The 16,844-nt window shown below is 36.0% G+C and overlaps 1 protein-coding gene across 13 annotated transcripts in view; it reads left to right on the top strand.

The window, feature by feature from the left end:
- Positions 1-16,844, top strand: part of PPP1R12A (protein phosphatase 1 regulatory subunit 12A) — a 151,022-nt gene that overhangs the window by 56,893 nt on the left and 77,285 nt on the right. For all 13 annotated transcript variants that reach the window (XM_067009794.1, XM_059081633.2, XM_059081637.2 and 10 more), the window contains one exon: positions 2,822-2,952. In XM_067009794.1, coding sequence (XP_066865895.1) covers positions 2,822-2,952 — 131 coding nt within the window. The remainder of the gene's footprint in view (positions 1-2,821; positions 2,953-16,844) is intronic.

Raw genomic sequence — 16,844 nt, 5'->3', positions numbered from 1 at the left:
AACTATATATTGTGAGCATTTCCCATAAATCTTTATTATAATTTCTTGTTTTGATGTTTTTCTCCAGTTTTTAAAAACAATAATCATATTTGTATTAAAAAACATTTATCAGGTAGAGTTATATATTTTTATATCAATGATAAAATCAGAATACTGTTTTGGAGCCTGTAGGAATTAAAAGAGGTTGAGAGAGAGGAGAATACAATTTACTATCTTTTCTCAAGGAAAATTAATGCTTAAACTTATAAATAGATCTAATATTATTTCAAGCCACTGTGAGTCATTAGCTATCTCAAATAACATTTTATAAACTACTTCATAGTACAATAGAATTTTGATGTTTCTTGTTATTAGATAGCTGTGGTTCTCAAATCTCTCCTACCATTTAACCACTGCTCCTTGAAAAACACAGTTCTTTTCCCAAGCAGTATATATTTAAACTTTATATGAATGTTGTTTATATATACTCATTTACCATTTGCTATGTTTAAAGTACTGTTTGGGCACTTTGGGATCTTGCCTTCAGATTGCTTGTAACTTGTTCCAAAGGGAAGAATCATAGATATATAAGAATGTTAAATATGTTAGGGGATTTTAGAGATACGTAACCCACCAGCTTCTTTCCTCCACTTGAAAGACAGAGCCCAAAAAGTTTAAATTACTTGTTCACAGCTATAAAATCTGTGGCAGAGCCAGAACTAGAGCCTACAGCCAAACACTTGTCACTGTTTTTCCACTTTAGATGTAAAGTACTTTGTCCTTAGTGCTTTTCTTGACACCAACTTTGTCATTCCCTCCCCCCCAGGAAAAAGCTACTAAAACTGTTTTCTTTGCTTCTGTGATAGGTAAAGGAAAATTGGTTTTATTTATACAGCAAGCACTTATTAAGTGCCTAGAATGTATGATATCCTGTTTCAGAGACTGCAAAATAGGTGAGAAATAGTTGGTGAAATAGGAACATCTGTGGATATGGTGTTAAGTGTGGAAAGAGCTTATTTTTTGGAATCTGAACATCTGTGATAGAATCTCAGCTGTATCACTTCCCATCTCTGTGGCTTATTCAGGCTACTTGATCTATTTGAATCTTAGCTTTCTTTTTCATTTATTCATTTACTGAGCCCCTACCACATGCGAAGAATGGTAAAAGGTGCTGGGGATACAGCAAAATTCCCATTCTCATGAGGGATTTTGTGAGGATAATATATACAAATCAGTAAAATAGATAAAGCACCAATCATACCAATCATACTCTGGCACAAAGTAAGCATTGAAAAAAGTTCCCTTCTTATTTACTATAGGCAGCGGTTCTCAAAATTTTTCATCTCAGCACCCCTTTATACTCCTAAAAATTATGAAGGACTTCAAAGAGCTTTGTTTCTGTGGGTTGTATATATTAATATTTACAGTACTAGAGGTTAAAACAGAGGACTTTATATATTTATTAATTCATTTTTAAATGAATTAAAGCAATACTTTACCCATGTTATATAAATGGCATTTTTTAATTAAAATAACTAATTCATTTAAGCTTTCATTTATGAAAGCTTGAATTTTTTCATTGGCAACAAATACTGTTAGTATTTTTGACAGACTTTGTTCATTTCAAGAAAATTTCTGCCAACATCCAAGTTAGACTGACTATAGTTTGCCATTTAAGTAAAAATATATTCCATAATGGCCTATATGGAAAAAGAATAAAAGAGTGGATATATGTATATGTATAACTGATTCACTTTGCTGTACACCTGAAACTAACACAGCATTGTAAATCAACTATACCCCAATAAAATTTTTTTTTTTTTTAAATGATGTTCTGGGGCTTCCCTGGTGGCGCAGTGGTTGAGAGTCCACCTGCCGATTCAGGGGACACGGGTTCGTGCCCTGGTCGGGGAAGATCCCACATGCCGCGGATCGGCTACACCCGTGAACCATGGCCACTGAGCCTGTGCGTCCGGAGCCTGTGCTCCGCGACGGGAGAGGCCACAACAGTGAGAGGCCTGCGTACCACAAAAAAAAAAAAAAAATGATGTTCCATGGAAAAAGTGGCTAGATCAGCTTGCAAATTAATTGCTCAAGTGTTTTTCCTCAGGGCAGTCATTATACTTGGAAGATATGCTTTATGCATGCTTCCGGTCTTGTTCCACAGAGTATTTAAAAGATGTATGTTCAAGAATCAAAATTTAATAAAATTTATAGTTTTTACTGCATTGTCAAGGACATTCATAAGTAAAAATAGCTTGGGAAAGAAAAAAAAACCTGTGAGTGCAGAGTGGTGAATACAAGGACAGTAAAGTGCTGTGGGTTTTTTTTTTTTTTTTTGCCACTGCCTTGATTTATTCTTAGACAGAAACATATTTACCACTAGTGCTTTTGCATCCTCAAGTGCACATGTCAACACAGTGAAAAGGGGAAATACCATCTTAGTATTATTTTGAAAATAGTTTTGACCTTGTCACCTCCCTGAAGGGATCCCACTCCCTGAACAGACCACAGTTTGGGAACCACTGCTATAGAGGATATTATTGGTACTTAATTATAATGTTTTGATTGTTTCCATGTTGACATGTACTTGTTTTCCTCATGGGGTTGGCATAAGAAGTCTAGTCACATGCAGTATTGTTATATGGGTATTTAAGCAAGGACTATTAAAATTTAGGTAGTACCATTGGCCTACTTCATAGCAGTACAATCAAGATGGTAAGAGGCTACCTTATAGAAAATATGTTATAAAAGCTTCAAAATAGGAATTTTATTCTATTGATGTGTTGTTGGGAGTATTGATTCAAAAGTTTTCTAATCCTGCTTTCTATTTTGTTTTTAGGCTTGCATTGATGACAATGTTGATATGGTGAAGTTTCTGGTAGAGAATGGAGCAAATATTAATCAACCTGATAATGAAGGCTGGATACCACTACATGCAGCTGCTTCTTGTGGATATCTTGATATTGCAGAGTAAGCTAGTTCTGTGTTTGTTTTTATCCAAATACTAATTAGAGACTTGAGATTTTATAGAAATTGTTATACATAAATTAGTGAACTCTTATATTACCTTAATTCATAAAAATTATTCTTCCCAGGAAAGAGAATAAGTAGATCATAGGAATCCAAATATTGTCTCTTGGTATGAGATCATCTTCTTGTCTCCCTACCGTCTTTGACTTTTGGTACTTTGAATTGATATGAGTAATTGTACACATTCTCCAACCCCATCTCCTTTCCTTTTGAGTACATGTATTGTCAAATGATTCAAGGTTAATATTTAGCAATCTAATATATCCCTATGTAATCACAAATTATTAGGGGAAATTAACAATAATTCTGAATTAGGTTACTTTGCTAAAGAAAGAATATGATACATATTTCTCCAATTATTCAGTATATTTATGCTTAGTTTTTATTAAGATTGTTTTATAAAAACATGAAAATTTAGTGAAAAATAGTCATTGTATTCTTAACTACCTTTAATAGGGGAGTACTTTCTGAGAAAATTTGATTCTTCAAAAATTTAACAAGGAAGTATACATATCCTGACAAAACAATTTTTTCATCAAATTATCTTATTTTTTCTTGTTGCTGTGTATCCAGCACCATAAACATTTTTATTGTCTATCTGTTCACATCAAAACTTATCAACTAATAAATATTGAATATGGTGGTCCTACTCTGTGACTCTCTCTTAGTAAGTCTTCATAGTTTTATTTCTTTGTACATTTCATGCACACATACACTGCCTCCTGCCAGCCCACATGTGTGTATTGGAGATACAGTATACCAGTTTAAAGGAGAGGCAGTGTTTGGTGAAATGAAAAGTGCTCTGGGAATCAGAAAATCTAAGCTATTTGACTCTAACGCTGACTGCGCTACACCTTTTGATAATTTGTTTCCTCTTTCTGGGCTTTGATTTCTTTATGTGTAAAATGAAGGATTCTTTTTGCCATTGTAAATCGACAGCGGTTATTCATAATTGTAATTGTGGTTCTCTTTATTCCTTTCTGTTCTTTTCATGCTCAACAAAGGGCTTGGATTTCATCTTCATAGAAAAAAATAGCTAAGGTGCATTTATCTTCAGCTGTCCTTAAATATTTGGTACTTAGGCTCTTAAGTCAACTAATGTGGATTATGAAGGCTTCCTCAACCACTCTCAGGAGGTATGACCTTGGGCAAGTTGCTTAACTTTTATAATCGTCAGCTTTCTCCTCTGTAGAATGGAAACAATATTTTCTAGGTTTGTTGTGAGGGTTAACTGAGATAACCCACCAAGTATAGTTCCTGGCACATAGGAAATACTCAGTATGTATTAACTTTTGACCATTATCTTTTTTATCTTTTTGGGAAAATGAAAACCCAGCTTCTTTCTTCAGATGTGTAATCCTGTTTCCTTTTTAATTCATGCTTCTGAGTTTGAAAAGACAGTAATAATTGTCCTGAATAATTTCCTCTTGTAGACTTTATTAACAACCCATCATTGTGTCAGTTGGGATGATTTTATATGCAAGTAACAGTATCAAACTTAAACTGACCTAAAGAGAAAGGGTACTTGTTGTACAGGATAATACATAGTTTAGAGGAAGGGCATTCAGGTTTATTTATTAAGCTGCTCAGTGCTGTCATCAGGGCTTGGAGTCTTTCAGGTGTTTTCTTCTTCTGCCTTTCCCAAATATAGACTTTATTCTTAGCCTTGTCCCCTCCTGGTCACAAGATGATTGCCACAACTCCTGAATTGTATTTTTACATATGCACATCCAAGAGCAAAATAAAAAGTGGATGGGGAGTGGAAAGTATCTTCTCCATATTCTGTGACTATCAAGGAGGGAAACCTTCCCTAGAGAGCCCTCTGACTGCAGCAGATTTCCCCTTAAGGGACTTATGTTGGCCTGAGCTTGGTAATTTGCCCATGTCTTTGCTGGGAGAAACAAGTATCTGGCATATTCAGTTTTTTTAATGCCGGGAAATAAGGGTGAGGAGGGGTGAGCAGTCTGCTGCAGGTGTTAATAGTTTCAGTAGAGTAACTACAACTTTTCTTCTTTTTCGAAGGTGAGATACTGAATATGTGTTTCATAGGACTTATACAAACAAAAATGACCTATTTTGACCAAGGTTGACTATAGTTTTGCTGATCTAACTACCTTTATATCGGCACTTATGGCATTAATGGCTGTGGTATAACTGAAGTATAATTGACCCTTGAACAACACAGGTTTGAACTGCGTGGTTCCACTTATACATGGATTTTTTTGAACAGTAAATACTTCAGTACTACGTGATCTGTAGTTGGTTGAATCTGCTGTTGTGGAACCAGGAATACTGAGGAACCACAGGTACAGGGGGTCTGCTTATGTGGAGGACTAACTGTAAGTTATTCACCGATTTTTAACTGCAGGGAAAGTCAGCACCCCTGACCCTCATGTTGCTCAAGGGTCAACTATATTTAAATTTATAGATTTTTTGAACAAAATTAAAAGAATGATGACTTTTCCTTTTTTGTTCTTTCTGCCCTCTGAGATTCTGTTTTTAAAAATAATGATAATATTTTTATAAAAGACAGTTCAACTCTTGACTATTTGTTAGGTGGTGATTGCCTAAAATCCTTCTAAATGCATGATTATTCTCACCAGCATTATCTCTTTCAGTAATTAGTTTCACTATTGAGTGAGAGAAGTTAATGAAATCCAAAATCCTAGCTTTCTTGGGTCTAGAAAACATGTAGCATGGTGGCTTAAGAGGTAGGGTGAAAGATACCTCCCAAATCAGAGCATTTATAAGGTAAAGGAAAGCCCTATTAATAATGACATAGAGACAACAGTTTTAAACCATGGAAAATTGGGTCACTCTGCTAAGTGATGTATTTGGAGTTAAATTTGTTTGCAAATCCTGGTTCTGCCATTCTCTACCTTTGTGCCCTTGGCTGAGCTACTTAGCCTCTATGATTAATATTATTTATAAAATGCGAATGATCTGCCTTCTTCCTAGCTCTTGTTTCTCATATTGCTTTCTACATTTTTTACTCTGTCAATACTAGACTACTTTCAGTTCCCCAGCATTCCCTGCTGCTTCATATCATTGTGTCTTTGCTCATAGTGATTCATTTGCCTCATTTCTTTACTTGACCAGCTACTATCAGCCTGCAGCAGACACAAGCTGCAGTTTGTGTTAGAATCACTTCTTCCAGAAACCCTTCTAATGTTCCTGGCTGATTCATCATCATCTCTAACATATCAGTTGTTTACATGCTTCTTTACCAACTACATTTTGCACAGAATAGTACTAATTCAACCCTATTTAACTGAGGGATAAAACAAACAGTGAAGCACAGATAGTTCACTATGAGGATTTGTGGATGATTAGGTAGGATACAGCGAGTTCTAAATTTTTGACTTCTATTGGAGACAGTAGAACAAAGAGTGTGAGGTTGCAGTTTAGTTTCTAGACAATTAACAATTTCACATCTGGTCTCTAGCCTAGCAAAAGCCAAGTAATAGATGAATGATAGCTCTTCATATTCTGGCTCAATTATCTAACATTTTCACCAAAATAATTACTTTCAACATCTCCCTGCTATGAATAAGGTAGAAGTCTTAGGGAAAACCAAAAATAGAGATTGTTTAATAATGCCCCTTCGCCAGAGTGGATTAGAGGAAGAATAAATGAAATGAGTTTGGGGAGTATAATGTTAATGGTCAGCATATGCATTGTTTTACTATGTACTGATGGGTCAGATATTGAAATGTACGCATTAACATTATTCTCTTCCTTTGGGGTGCTGAATTGACAGTGTTACGCTCTAAATCATGTCCCCACAAAATTCATATGTTGAAGGCCTAACCCCCAGAACCTTGGAATGTGACTGTATAGATGGAGATGATTAAATTAAAATGAGGCCCTTAGGGTGGGCCCTAATCCAATCTTACTGTATCTTTATAAGAGGAAATTTGGACACAAAAAGTGGCACCAGGGGCTTGCACACAGAGAGAAAAGACAACGTAAGGACACTGTTAGGAGGTGGCCATCTGTAAGCCAAGAAGAGAAGCCTCAGAAGAAACCAAACCTGCCAACACCTTGATCTTGGTCTTCCAGCCTCTAGAACTATGAGAAAATAAATTTCTATTGTTTAAGCCACTTTGTCTGTGGTATTTCGTTATGGTAATACTAGCAAACTAATACAGGCAGTATAAAATTCTCACTCTCACATCAAGGTATTCTTCCCTCAAAGTTGTAGTTTGATGTCATTGGGCTATGAACTAGAAGTAAAATTGGACATACTAGAACTATGACTTCTGAACATACTAGAATGATTATGGAGCCCAAGAAATTATGTATTCAATTTATTGTTCCAGTCTATAATGATTGGTTAATTATAACTCTAGCCATTAAGTATAACTGAATTATATATTTAAATTATATGCAAAACATTGAACACCAAGTCCTCTGACTTGGCTTTCAATAACCAAGAAATAATAACAAATAAAGAAATAATAGATAAAAGAATAATGAGATGAAGAAATAATTAGATGAAGACAGCAGTTTTATCATGGCAGCATTTAAATTTTGTCTTTCTTTTTTATTAGCTGAAATATTTTTGTAAAGGAAACTGCCTCATATCTACTATTTGGTTACCCCTTGTACAAGTTTTATATGAAAACAGGATATATTCTTTATTCTTTCCTTCCATATACTGATTTTTTTTTTTTTTTTTTTTTTTTTTTTTTGCGGTACTCGGGCCTCTCACTGTTGTGGCCTCTCCCGTTGTGGAGCACAGGCGTAGCTGCTCCACGGCATGTGGGATCTTCCCGGACGGGGGCACGAACCCATGTCCCATGCATCAGCAGGCGGACTCTCAACCACTGCGCCACCAGGGAAGCCCCATATATTGATTTTTAAAATAATGAGTTGGTTTACTAGTTACCTTCGAAAAGGACTAACTGATTTTTTTTGAGATCTAAATAACTTGAGCACATGAATTTAAATGTACTTGATGTATTTCAATCCATTGCAGATATTGCTCTTATTGATTAGCAAATTGTACCATCTTTGGTCTATAAGAGTCTCATGTTGGCTTCTAAGACCTTGGGACATGACCAAATAAAGTGATCTTTAAAAGCTTCCTTGCTCTTTTGTAGTATAAAAATGTTCCAGACTCATCTTTTTTTATTTCCTGCCCTGGGTCTGGAATTGACATTTCTCTAAGGAAACCTGTTCCTTGTAATGGGTGCTAGAAGTGCTCATTGCTGCTGCATTGATCATTCTTTCAAATTCAAATTCAGCATTAGGGTGTCTTTCTTTAACCTCTTCTATCCTGTATCAATATTTCCTTTCTCCCCTACTTTGTTGCCAAGAACTGTAGAATTAAAATAACACATAATTACTAATTTGCTTCATCATACATAACATATACATTAGATTGCTTATAACAGTACCAGAACAATAATGATTACTGAAAGCAGCTTGAAGTTTGGGGGTTTGTTTTTGGTTTTGTGGCAGGGGTGAGGGGGGTGACATTTCTTTTTGTCCTTATGGTATCCCACTTGGAATATACCATCAAATTACTGTGCATGCTGAAGTCACTTGGAATAATACTTTTCTGTGTGGTTATGCCACTAACTAGATACACCATTAAGTTCATTGTTTAAGGTTTTTTTTTTGTTTAGTTTAATTTTGTTTTATAATTTACATAAAATACCAGGTTCTAACGGCAGTCCCTACTCTACCACCCTATTTCCTATGGGTAACATTTTAAAATTTTATATTTCATCCCAGTTTGTGTTTTAATATAAGTATTATTCCCCCTTTGCAGATAAATGAAAGTCTATCATCATACGCTGTTTCTCCACTTTTCTTTTTTCATTTAGCGGTCTATCCTGGAGACCACTATATAGTGGGTTATAGAGCTATTTCTCATTGTTCTCTTCAATTGTAGTATTTAGTACTCTGTTGTGCAGTGTCGTTGTAGTTTATTCATCTTGTCCTTCTTGATGGACCAGTGAATGTTATTTATTTGAATGACTGTAACTTTAGCCTTGGCATTGTCTTTATTTTTCACATAAACAAAAATTCCTGTGTCTTATAAGAATAAAAAAAATTTTGTATTTGAATAATAAAACTTAAATGATTTGTTTTATTAACATTTTGGTTATTGATGTGATTATAATCTCTTTTGTCTCTTTTTAATTTTGTCACTACATTTCTTTTTTAGGCTTCTGCCACAGATGTTTAAGGAATGCTTTTATCTTGAGTAGCTTTAGTGTTTGTATTAAACTTTTTCAGTAGCAGAGAAAATTAGCCCTGTGTTAGGCTAGCATTATGTAGTTTCATAGTATATAGAATGGGATGTTGATTAATTAGTACATTTAACATATTTTTCTTCACATTTGGAGTAGTTTTGAAGACATTGCTGAAGACGTCATATCATTATAATATACTGGTAGTGACATTCATTGACATCTTCATGGTCTTATTTACAGCATGGAAAATGTTTCATTAGCTTTGTTATTTGATCAGTAAAGAATCAGCTATTTAAGGATATAACTTTTAAAAATATTTGTGGTGGCTTATTTATGGCATGGCTTTTATTCTTCATTATAACCTTTATTTCATAAATATACAACAGAATCCTCAAGATTCCTCTTGGCTTATCCTTCAGAATATATCCAGTATCTAACTGTTTCATCACCTCTTTCATTTCTCCCTGATCCTGGACACTGTTCTTCACTGAAATTATTGCAGTTGGAATCATTCTAACCATAACCATCCTCTTCCCCCCATCTGTTTTCTGCACAGCAGCCAGAATGATCCTTTTAAAATATTGCAAGTGGAATAACATCACATTTTTATTCAAAGTCCTTCACCCTCCAGTGGATTTATAATGCATTTAGAAACCAGAGTTCTGGTGGCCTACAGGCTGTGGTTTGACCCTCTGTTACCTCTCTGATGTCATTTTCTCCACGTTCTCCAGGCTCTCTTTGTTAGCCAAACTAGTCCCCTTGCTGAGCCTTTAAACAAACTAGGCATCTTGCTTCATAGTCTGCACCTGCGGATTCCTCTGCCTGGAATTCAATAATGTTGTTATTTTTGGTAAAAGAATCAGAAATTCCTACCGATTTAAGAACTATATAAATTGCACCACCATGCCTATGAGAAATGTTATAATTTTCCTGATATGAAGCTCAGAAATGAGACAACTCTATTTTAATCGTAACTCTGCTAATTAATTGCTATTAACTTTAGACAAATTACCAGCTTCTCTGAACCTCTGTTTCCTCATCTTTAAAATAGGAATGTTAACGCTTATCCCTATTCTATAAGATTATTGTGAAGATTAGATGAGATAGTGTTTATAAGACACTTGGCACAATCTATGGCATATATTTAGTTATCAGTAAAGTTAGCTGAATTAGTTGTTATTCATAATTCTATTTTTGGTCACTACTTTTAGTGAAAAATAGCTAAGCTCTTGGTTCTCCTGGATTATTTAATAAAGAAAAATATCATCTGATTATTTGGTCTTAGAGCAGACCTAGCTAGATGAGAGGAGCAGGGGAGAGTGAAGTAGTCATTTGTCCTATTTACTTTGATATGTGGGTATGTGAGCACCAAGAAGAGTTGGCAAATCCATGCTTTTCGGTTATTTACATATTTCTTGTCAAGAATGATACATAGTTAGTGTAAAGCAGACTCTATTTTGATTAGAAGTCTTAGAAGGTGAAACTGAATCTAAGATCCTTTGAAAATACTAAAATTTTATTCACAAGATACTTATTTATATCTTCCTATAATAATAATGAGGTATATTTGCCCAAAACATAGTCTCATATACATTCTTACTCAGTTTTTTTTAACAACTGTATAGGCGTGTTCACTGTTATTTCCATTTCACAATCAGAACTGGACCCTCTTTCTCAAGACTCAAATTCTGATGTTCTTTCTGTTCTATCACAACTGTCTCCTATAGTAGCGTTAGGCATTGTAAGATGTAAAAATGACTACAACCGCTCCTAATCTTCAAGCTTTGACTTGACATGTCTAAGTCAATACCAGTGCTAGATAGAATAAATGGACCAAGAGATGTACAAGGAACACTGAGGAAGAAGTGATCAATTCTGTTTAGGCCATTCAGAGAAAGATTCCAGAGGAGGTGACATTAACTGTTATATTAAACAATGAGCAGGGGTTTTGCCTCTGGGAGTTGGGAGTTGTCTGAGAAAAGTCATGTTATTCATGAATGGGAAATAATACATGGTTAAAGCTCTTTTAACTGGCCTCCACTCTATTAACTAACATTTGCCATTTCTTTGTTAAAACATATTGACTGATTCCCATAAAGTTGTTAAAACTGAACATTGCAACGAATAGACTACTTCTGCTAAGCTCACTTACTTCTGTTTCCACCAGTTGAGTTGCAAGCCTACCAAAAGTTAGTTGTGTGTGTTCTAGCCTATTAATATCTATTCCACTTGTTAGTGATTTTATAATTTAATTAAATATCCAAAACTGATGAAATGTGTACAAAATAAGTTATTGCTATTACTAAGTTAAACATTTTGGAAAGCCTCAATAAAGGCAAGGTCCTAAAAATATAATTGCTGTTTAATTAGGTGTGGGTGCAACAAATGAAAGATTGAAAGAAAAAATATCTAGGAGTATATACTCAGATTGCTTTTCTGTTGACTTCAAGTGTTTGTTTCACTTTAAGACACTTTGAAGTCTTAGACAGTGCATTATGACTGTCATTTATGCAAGAAAGGGAGCATGGATTTAAGTCATTGGAGACGTTCTCCACTATTGTCTATGTTGAAATAAATGTCTTGCATTTATTTATTTTCAAATATGTATTATGTTTTACTATTCCCTATTTTAATCAGCTTTTCTGGTTAACCAAGTAAGTACTGGTCGTGATTGCATTGGATAAAGGGACTTCTTTGGAGTTGTCGTTTTTTGAGGAGAGGAGTGTTAGTGGTATATGGAGAGAGTAACTGATAAGACAGGCAGAGGGAACTGAGACTACAGCACAGAGGAATTTGTATGCCTTGCTAACTGACCTTTAGTGGTGACGCATTTTTAAGAACATGATGATCCTTACTCATCATGTTTTAGAAGACAATTCTTGACTGATTAGGGAGTTTGAACAGATTAGGGATTAGGGAGTTAGAGACAGGGCAGTGGCAGTGAGCTTGGAAGTGGGGCAGATCTGAAAGAAATTTGGAAAATAAAATTAATAAGGCTTGGTTTGATTCACTGGATCTAGATAGTAAGGTGGGAGGAAAAATCAAAGGTAGTGATAAATGCTGATAATAGCTAGCATTTATTGAGTGCTTACTGTGTGCCAGTCACCGCTCTAAGTCCTTTAATGTACATAATTTTGGTCATCCTAACAATTACATGAAAATATATTGCTGCCACCACCCCACAGGCCCGGATGCACAATTCCAAACCCTCAAAACTCTGAAAAATGACTAAATAAATTGTAAGTTTGGTGTAGGCTCATTTGGCAACTGACCATGACTTGAACTGATACGAGGCTATTTATAGTCTTTGTTTCTCCCACACTTAACTAAACTTATTTTTTGCAAAAATATTAACGTGTTTGGTTATGGAGTACTGCTTCAGACTCAATAAGGGTGTTGCATAATGTACAATATTATATTTCTAAAATATGAAAAGTTTTGAGGGCTTCCCTGGAGGCGCAGTGGTTAGTAATCCACCTGCCGGTACAGGGGACACAGGTTCGAGCCCTGGTCTGGGAAGATCCCACATGCCATGGAGCAACTAAGCCCGTGAGCCACAACTACTGAGCCTGCACTCTAGAGCCCATGTGCCACAACTACTGAAACCAATGTGCCTAGAGCCTGTGCTCCACAAGAGAAGCCACTGCAGTGAGAAGCTCATGCACTGCAGTGAAGAGTAGCTCCCGCCCGCCGCAATTAGAGAAAGACCCAGCAACGAAGACCCAATGTAGCCATAAATAAGTAAATAAGCAAGTAAATTTATTTATTTATTTATTTGTTTCTTTGTTTATTTATTATAAAAAGAAAAGTTTTGAAATTTGGGTTTGGATGAGTGATGGTTGGCCCGTATTATAATTCTTATTTTATAGGTGAGGAAACTGAGTCATAGAGAGAAGTCACACATGATAATTGGTAGAGCTAGGATTTGAACCTAGACAGTCTAACTTGTCAAGTCTGCACTTTAAGGCACTACACCATTCTGCCTCCCTTTCTAGCCTTTGTAATTGGGAAAATGATGCCCTTTAACTTCAGTATTAAGGAATTAAAGAGCAAGATTGAGGGAAGCAGCAGGAAGAGTGTAGTGGAATGTAAATTTAAATAGGCCTAGTTTGAGATACCAATTAAAAAGGTGCAATAGGAGGCCAGGACTTCTTTGGGTACGTTTATAATGCATAAACTGAATTTCATCAAATCTGAGATGCCATCGTCATAACACATTGTCATTATTTTATGTACCAATTTAAAAGGTTAAAAAAAAAACTGTAATACAGTGTGTCTGGTTTTTTGTTTTTAAGCACCTTGGGGTTTTTTCCCCCCACACACAGTATCATTCTTTATCTAATTGTAGTGTCTTGGATACAACATTGCTTAAGAATGTTTTATTGTTGCCTTTGGGATTTTCTTCTAAGCCACTGATAGCATTCTGCAAGTGTTGTTGGTGGTGCTTTCTTTTTTTTTTTTTTTTTTTTTTTGGTTTCAACAAAAAGTTTCAGACACCATCCAGGAAGACATTTTAAGTAGCAGTTAAGCTCAGTAAATAAGGTATCAAAGGTATGAATGCACATAAATCAGTTGAAGTTGAAAACAATATGGATAGCTGTGACTGGGGTTACATGAAGACAGATGATGACAGCCATATCGTGGCCATTATCCATTGCTAAGACATCATTGATTGGAAGGTCAATAGACTGTAGAAGATTTCAGCAATATTAAAATTTGGGGAAAATGTATATCTTAGAATTATTACACAATGAGTAGGATTTTTGCCTCTGGGAATTGGGAGATACCGTAATAAAGTAAGACAGTAGTGCATTATGATTTTAATAAATAAATATGCATTTTCAGGAGTTAGTGCATGGTCAAAGAAGTATAGTCACTGCTCTGGGGAATAATTAAGAGAAGTAAGAAATGCTGAAGACAGAACCTACAGAATTTCCTGTATTTAAAGGTGGCTTTGCAGAGAAGAGAGGAATTTAAATCCTTCTGCACATTTTGAATTTGTTTTTGTGTTTTGTTTTGTTTCGTTTTGACAATCCGGGTGCCTAGATAACTGGAAAATAGAGCCCACTTTCACAAATAGATTCATTTCTCTCACACACAGTAGCCTGGTCTTTGCTATTGGCATAATTAATTGTATCTGTAGCATAATTGTGAAACCATGATGTCAGAAATTTAGCGCAGTATTTGGCAAGGTACATTAGTCCATGTTATTGGACTAGCAATGAGGTTTATATATAAAAATAATACATCCACCTGTGGGATTTTGACAAAATGAAATTTTTTAAAAGGTTAAAATTGGTAATGTTATAAACATTACAATTTCCTGACAATTAAAAATGAGAATTTCTGCTTCTTGGAAAATAGAATAGATATGTTTTTCCCTATTCCTCCTGCTGAATACAGCTAAAAACCCTGAACATGATATATAAAATATACAAAGACTCTATAAGATGGAGAGGAGACAGAACAGCTAGGGATCTCAGGATCCAAAGAATGACAGGAGTAAGTTTCTGGCTTTTCTCTTTGCCTCAGATATACCACACTTGGAACTGAGGAAGCTGATAACCCAGAAGCACCAATGGCCCCACACTGACCCCTCCAAAAAGCCCCAACAAAAGCCTAACCTCTTTAGCCAAATACTAGGAGAGGGGTACCCTAAAACCTTTAAAAAAAAAAAAAAAAGAAAAACTACTCCAGCCAAACACTGCAGAAAAAAACCTTGGTCCCACCCATACCCTCACTAGCAAAGGCCAGGTAGGGAGCATAAACTTACAACATTACCAGGCTATCATGAGGTGCCGTAGCACCTCTACTGTCATGATGTCAGATTAGGTCAGATACAGAGCCTGCTGAGATTTTCATCCCCATCAGATAGTTAACTAGCCCTCCCCTAACTGGCACTGGAGACCATGTGGGAAGCCTGGACTTATACCCCCACCTGGCAGTAAAAAGGAGCTCCTACTTCTCCCCACTGGGGTGGAGTCAGAAGAGGCCTGGTAGAGAGTAAATACTTTCACCACCACCCATCAGTAAAGAGGCCTAACTCTTTTTCCCTTTATGGTGTCAGTGGAGGCCACATAGGATGTAGTAGTGAGGCACCCATAGCCTCCTTAGCCAGGGAGGTATAGTGAAGGTTTGGTGGGGAGTCAGAAGTAACATGGAGCTGCTCTATCGCTAGTGTCAGTGGAGGCTGAGTGGGGAACCTGAACTTCTACCCCTACCTTGTAATAATGAGATGGCACCTCCCCATCTTTTCTGCTAGACCAGGGCCAAATATAGTCAGCTAACATAGAAGATTTAAGCACAATCTAGAGTCTCATAATGCCCAGAGTGTTCAGATTTCAATTGAAAATCAGTTGTCATACCAAGGAACATCTCAAATTGAATGAAAAAGACAATAGAGACTAGCATTAAGATTACAGAGAGATTAATATTGAAATTACTTGACAAAGATTATAGAGCGGCTATCACAGAAGTGCTTCAACAACCAATTACAAGTATGCTTCAAACAAATGAAAAAAAGTCTCAGGCAAAAAAAGTCTGCAAAGAAATAGAAGATATGAAGGGGAACCAAATGGGAGTTTTGGAACTGAAAAATCCAGTAACCAAAATAAATAGCCGATAGGCTCAGCAGCAGAATGGAGGGGATAAAAGAAAGAATTGGTGAACTGAAAAACAGAACAATAGAAATTACTGAATCTGGGCAACAGAGAGAAAATAGACTAAAATAAAATGAAGAGAGCCTCAGGGGCCTGTGGGAGTATACCAGAGAGCTAACATTTATGCCATTGGAGTCCCAGAAGAAGAGAAAGAGGGCATTGCTGGAAAAGTGTTTAAAGAAATAATAAATGATGGCTAAAAACTTACTCAAACTCGGCAAAAGATATAAACCTACAGATTCAAGAAGTTTATTAGCAAATTCCACAGAGGATAAACCAGAGCAGTTCTGAAAACAAAAGACAAAGTAAAAATCTTGAAAGCAATGAGAAAGGAACTACTATAACATTGGGGCAGGGGGCATTGCATTAAAGCAGACTTCTCATCAGAAACATGGAGACCAGAAGGAAGTGGCACAACATTTGTCAGGTGCTGAAGGAAAGAACTGTTATTTTAAAGAAAACTTTCAAAAGTTTTAGGTCAGAACTTTTGTTTGGATTCTTACTGTTATAGTTACTTTCAACTGTTTTATTGTGATATATATTGTGATATAGAATTTCAAATATGAAGTAGGAAAGTGCATTCCCACTGAAGATGCATAAGGTTATTTACACTGATTTTATGTTGCTCAGAGGCTTCCAAAAGAAAATAGCATTTATTTACTTATTTATTTTAATATATTTTTTATTTATTTATTTTTGGCTGCATTGGGTTGCTGCACGTGGGCTTTCTCTGGTTGTGGTGAGCAGGGCCACTCTTTGTTGTGGTACGCAAGCTTCTCATTGTGGTGGCTTCTCGTTGTGGAGCACGGGCTCTAGGCACGTGGGCTTCAGTAGTTATGGCACGCAGGCTAAGTAGTTGTGGCTCGCGGGCTCTAGGGCACAGGCTCAGTAGTTGTGGCACACGGGGTTAGTTGTGCCGCAGCATGTGGGATATTCCTGAACCAGGGCTCAAACCCATGTCCCCTGC

This window comes from Kogia breviceps, chromosome 12, assembly GCF_026419965.1.
Source record: "Kogia breviceps isolate mKogBre1 chromosome 12, mKogBre1 haplotype 1, whole genome shotgun sequence".
NCBI classification, from domain to species: Eukaryota; Metazoa; Chordata; class Mammalia; order Artiodactyla; family Physeteridae; genus Kogia; species Kogia breviceps.
Note: the sequence above shows the minus strand (reverse complement) of the source record. Positions and strands in the feature narration are given on the sequence as shown.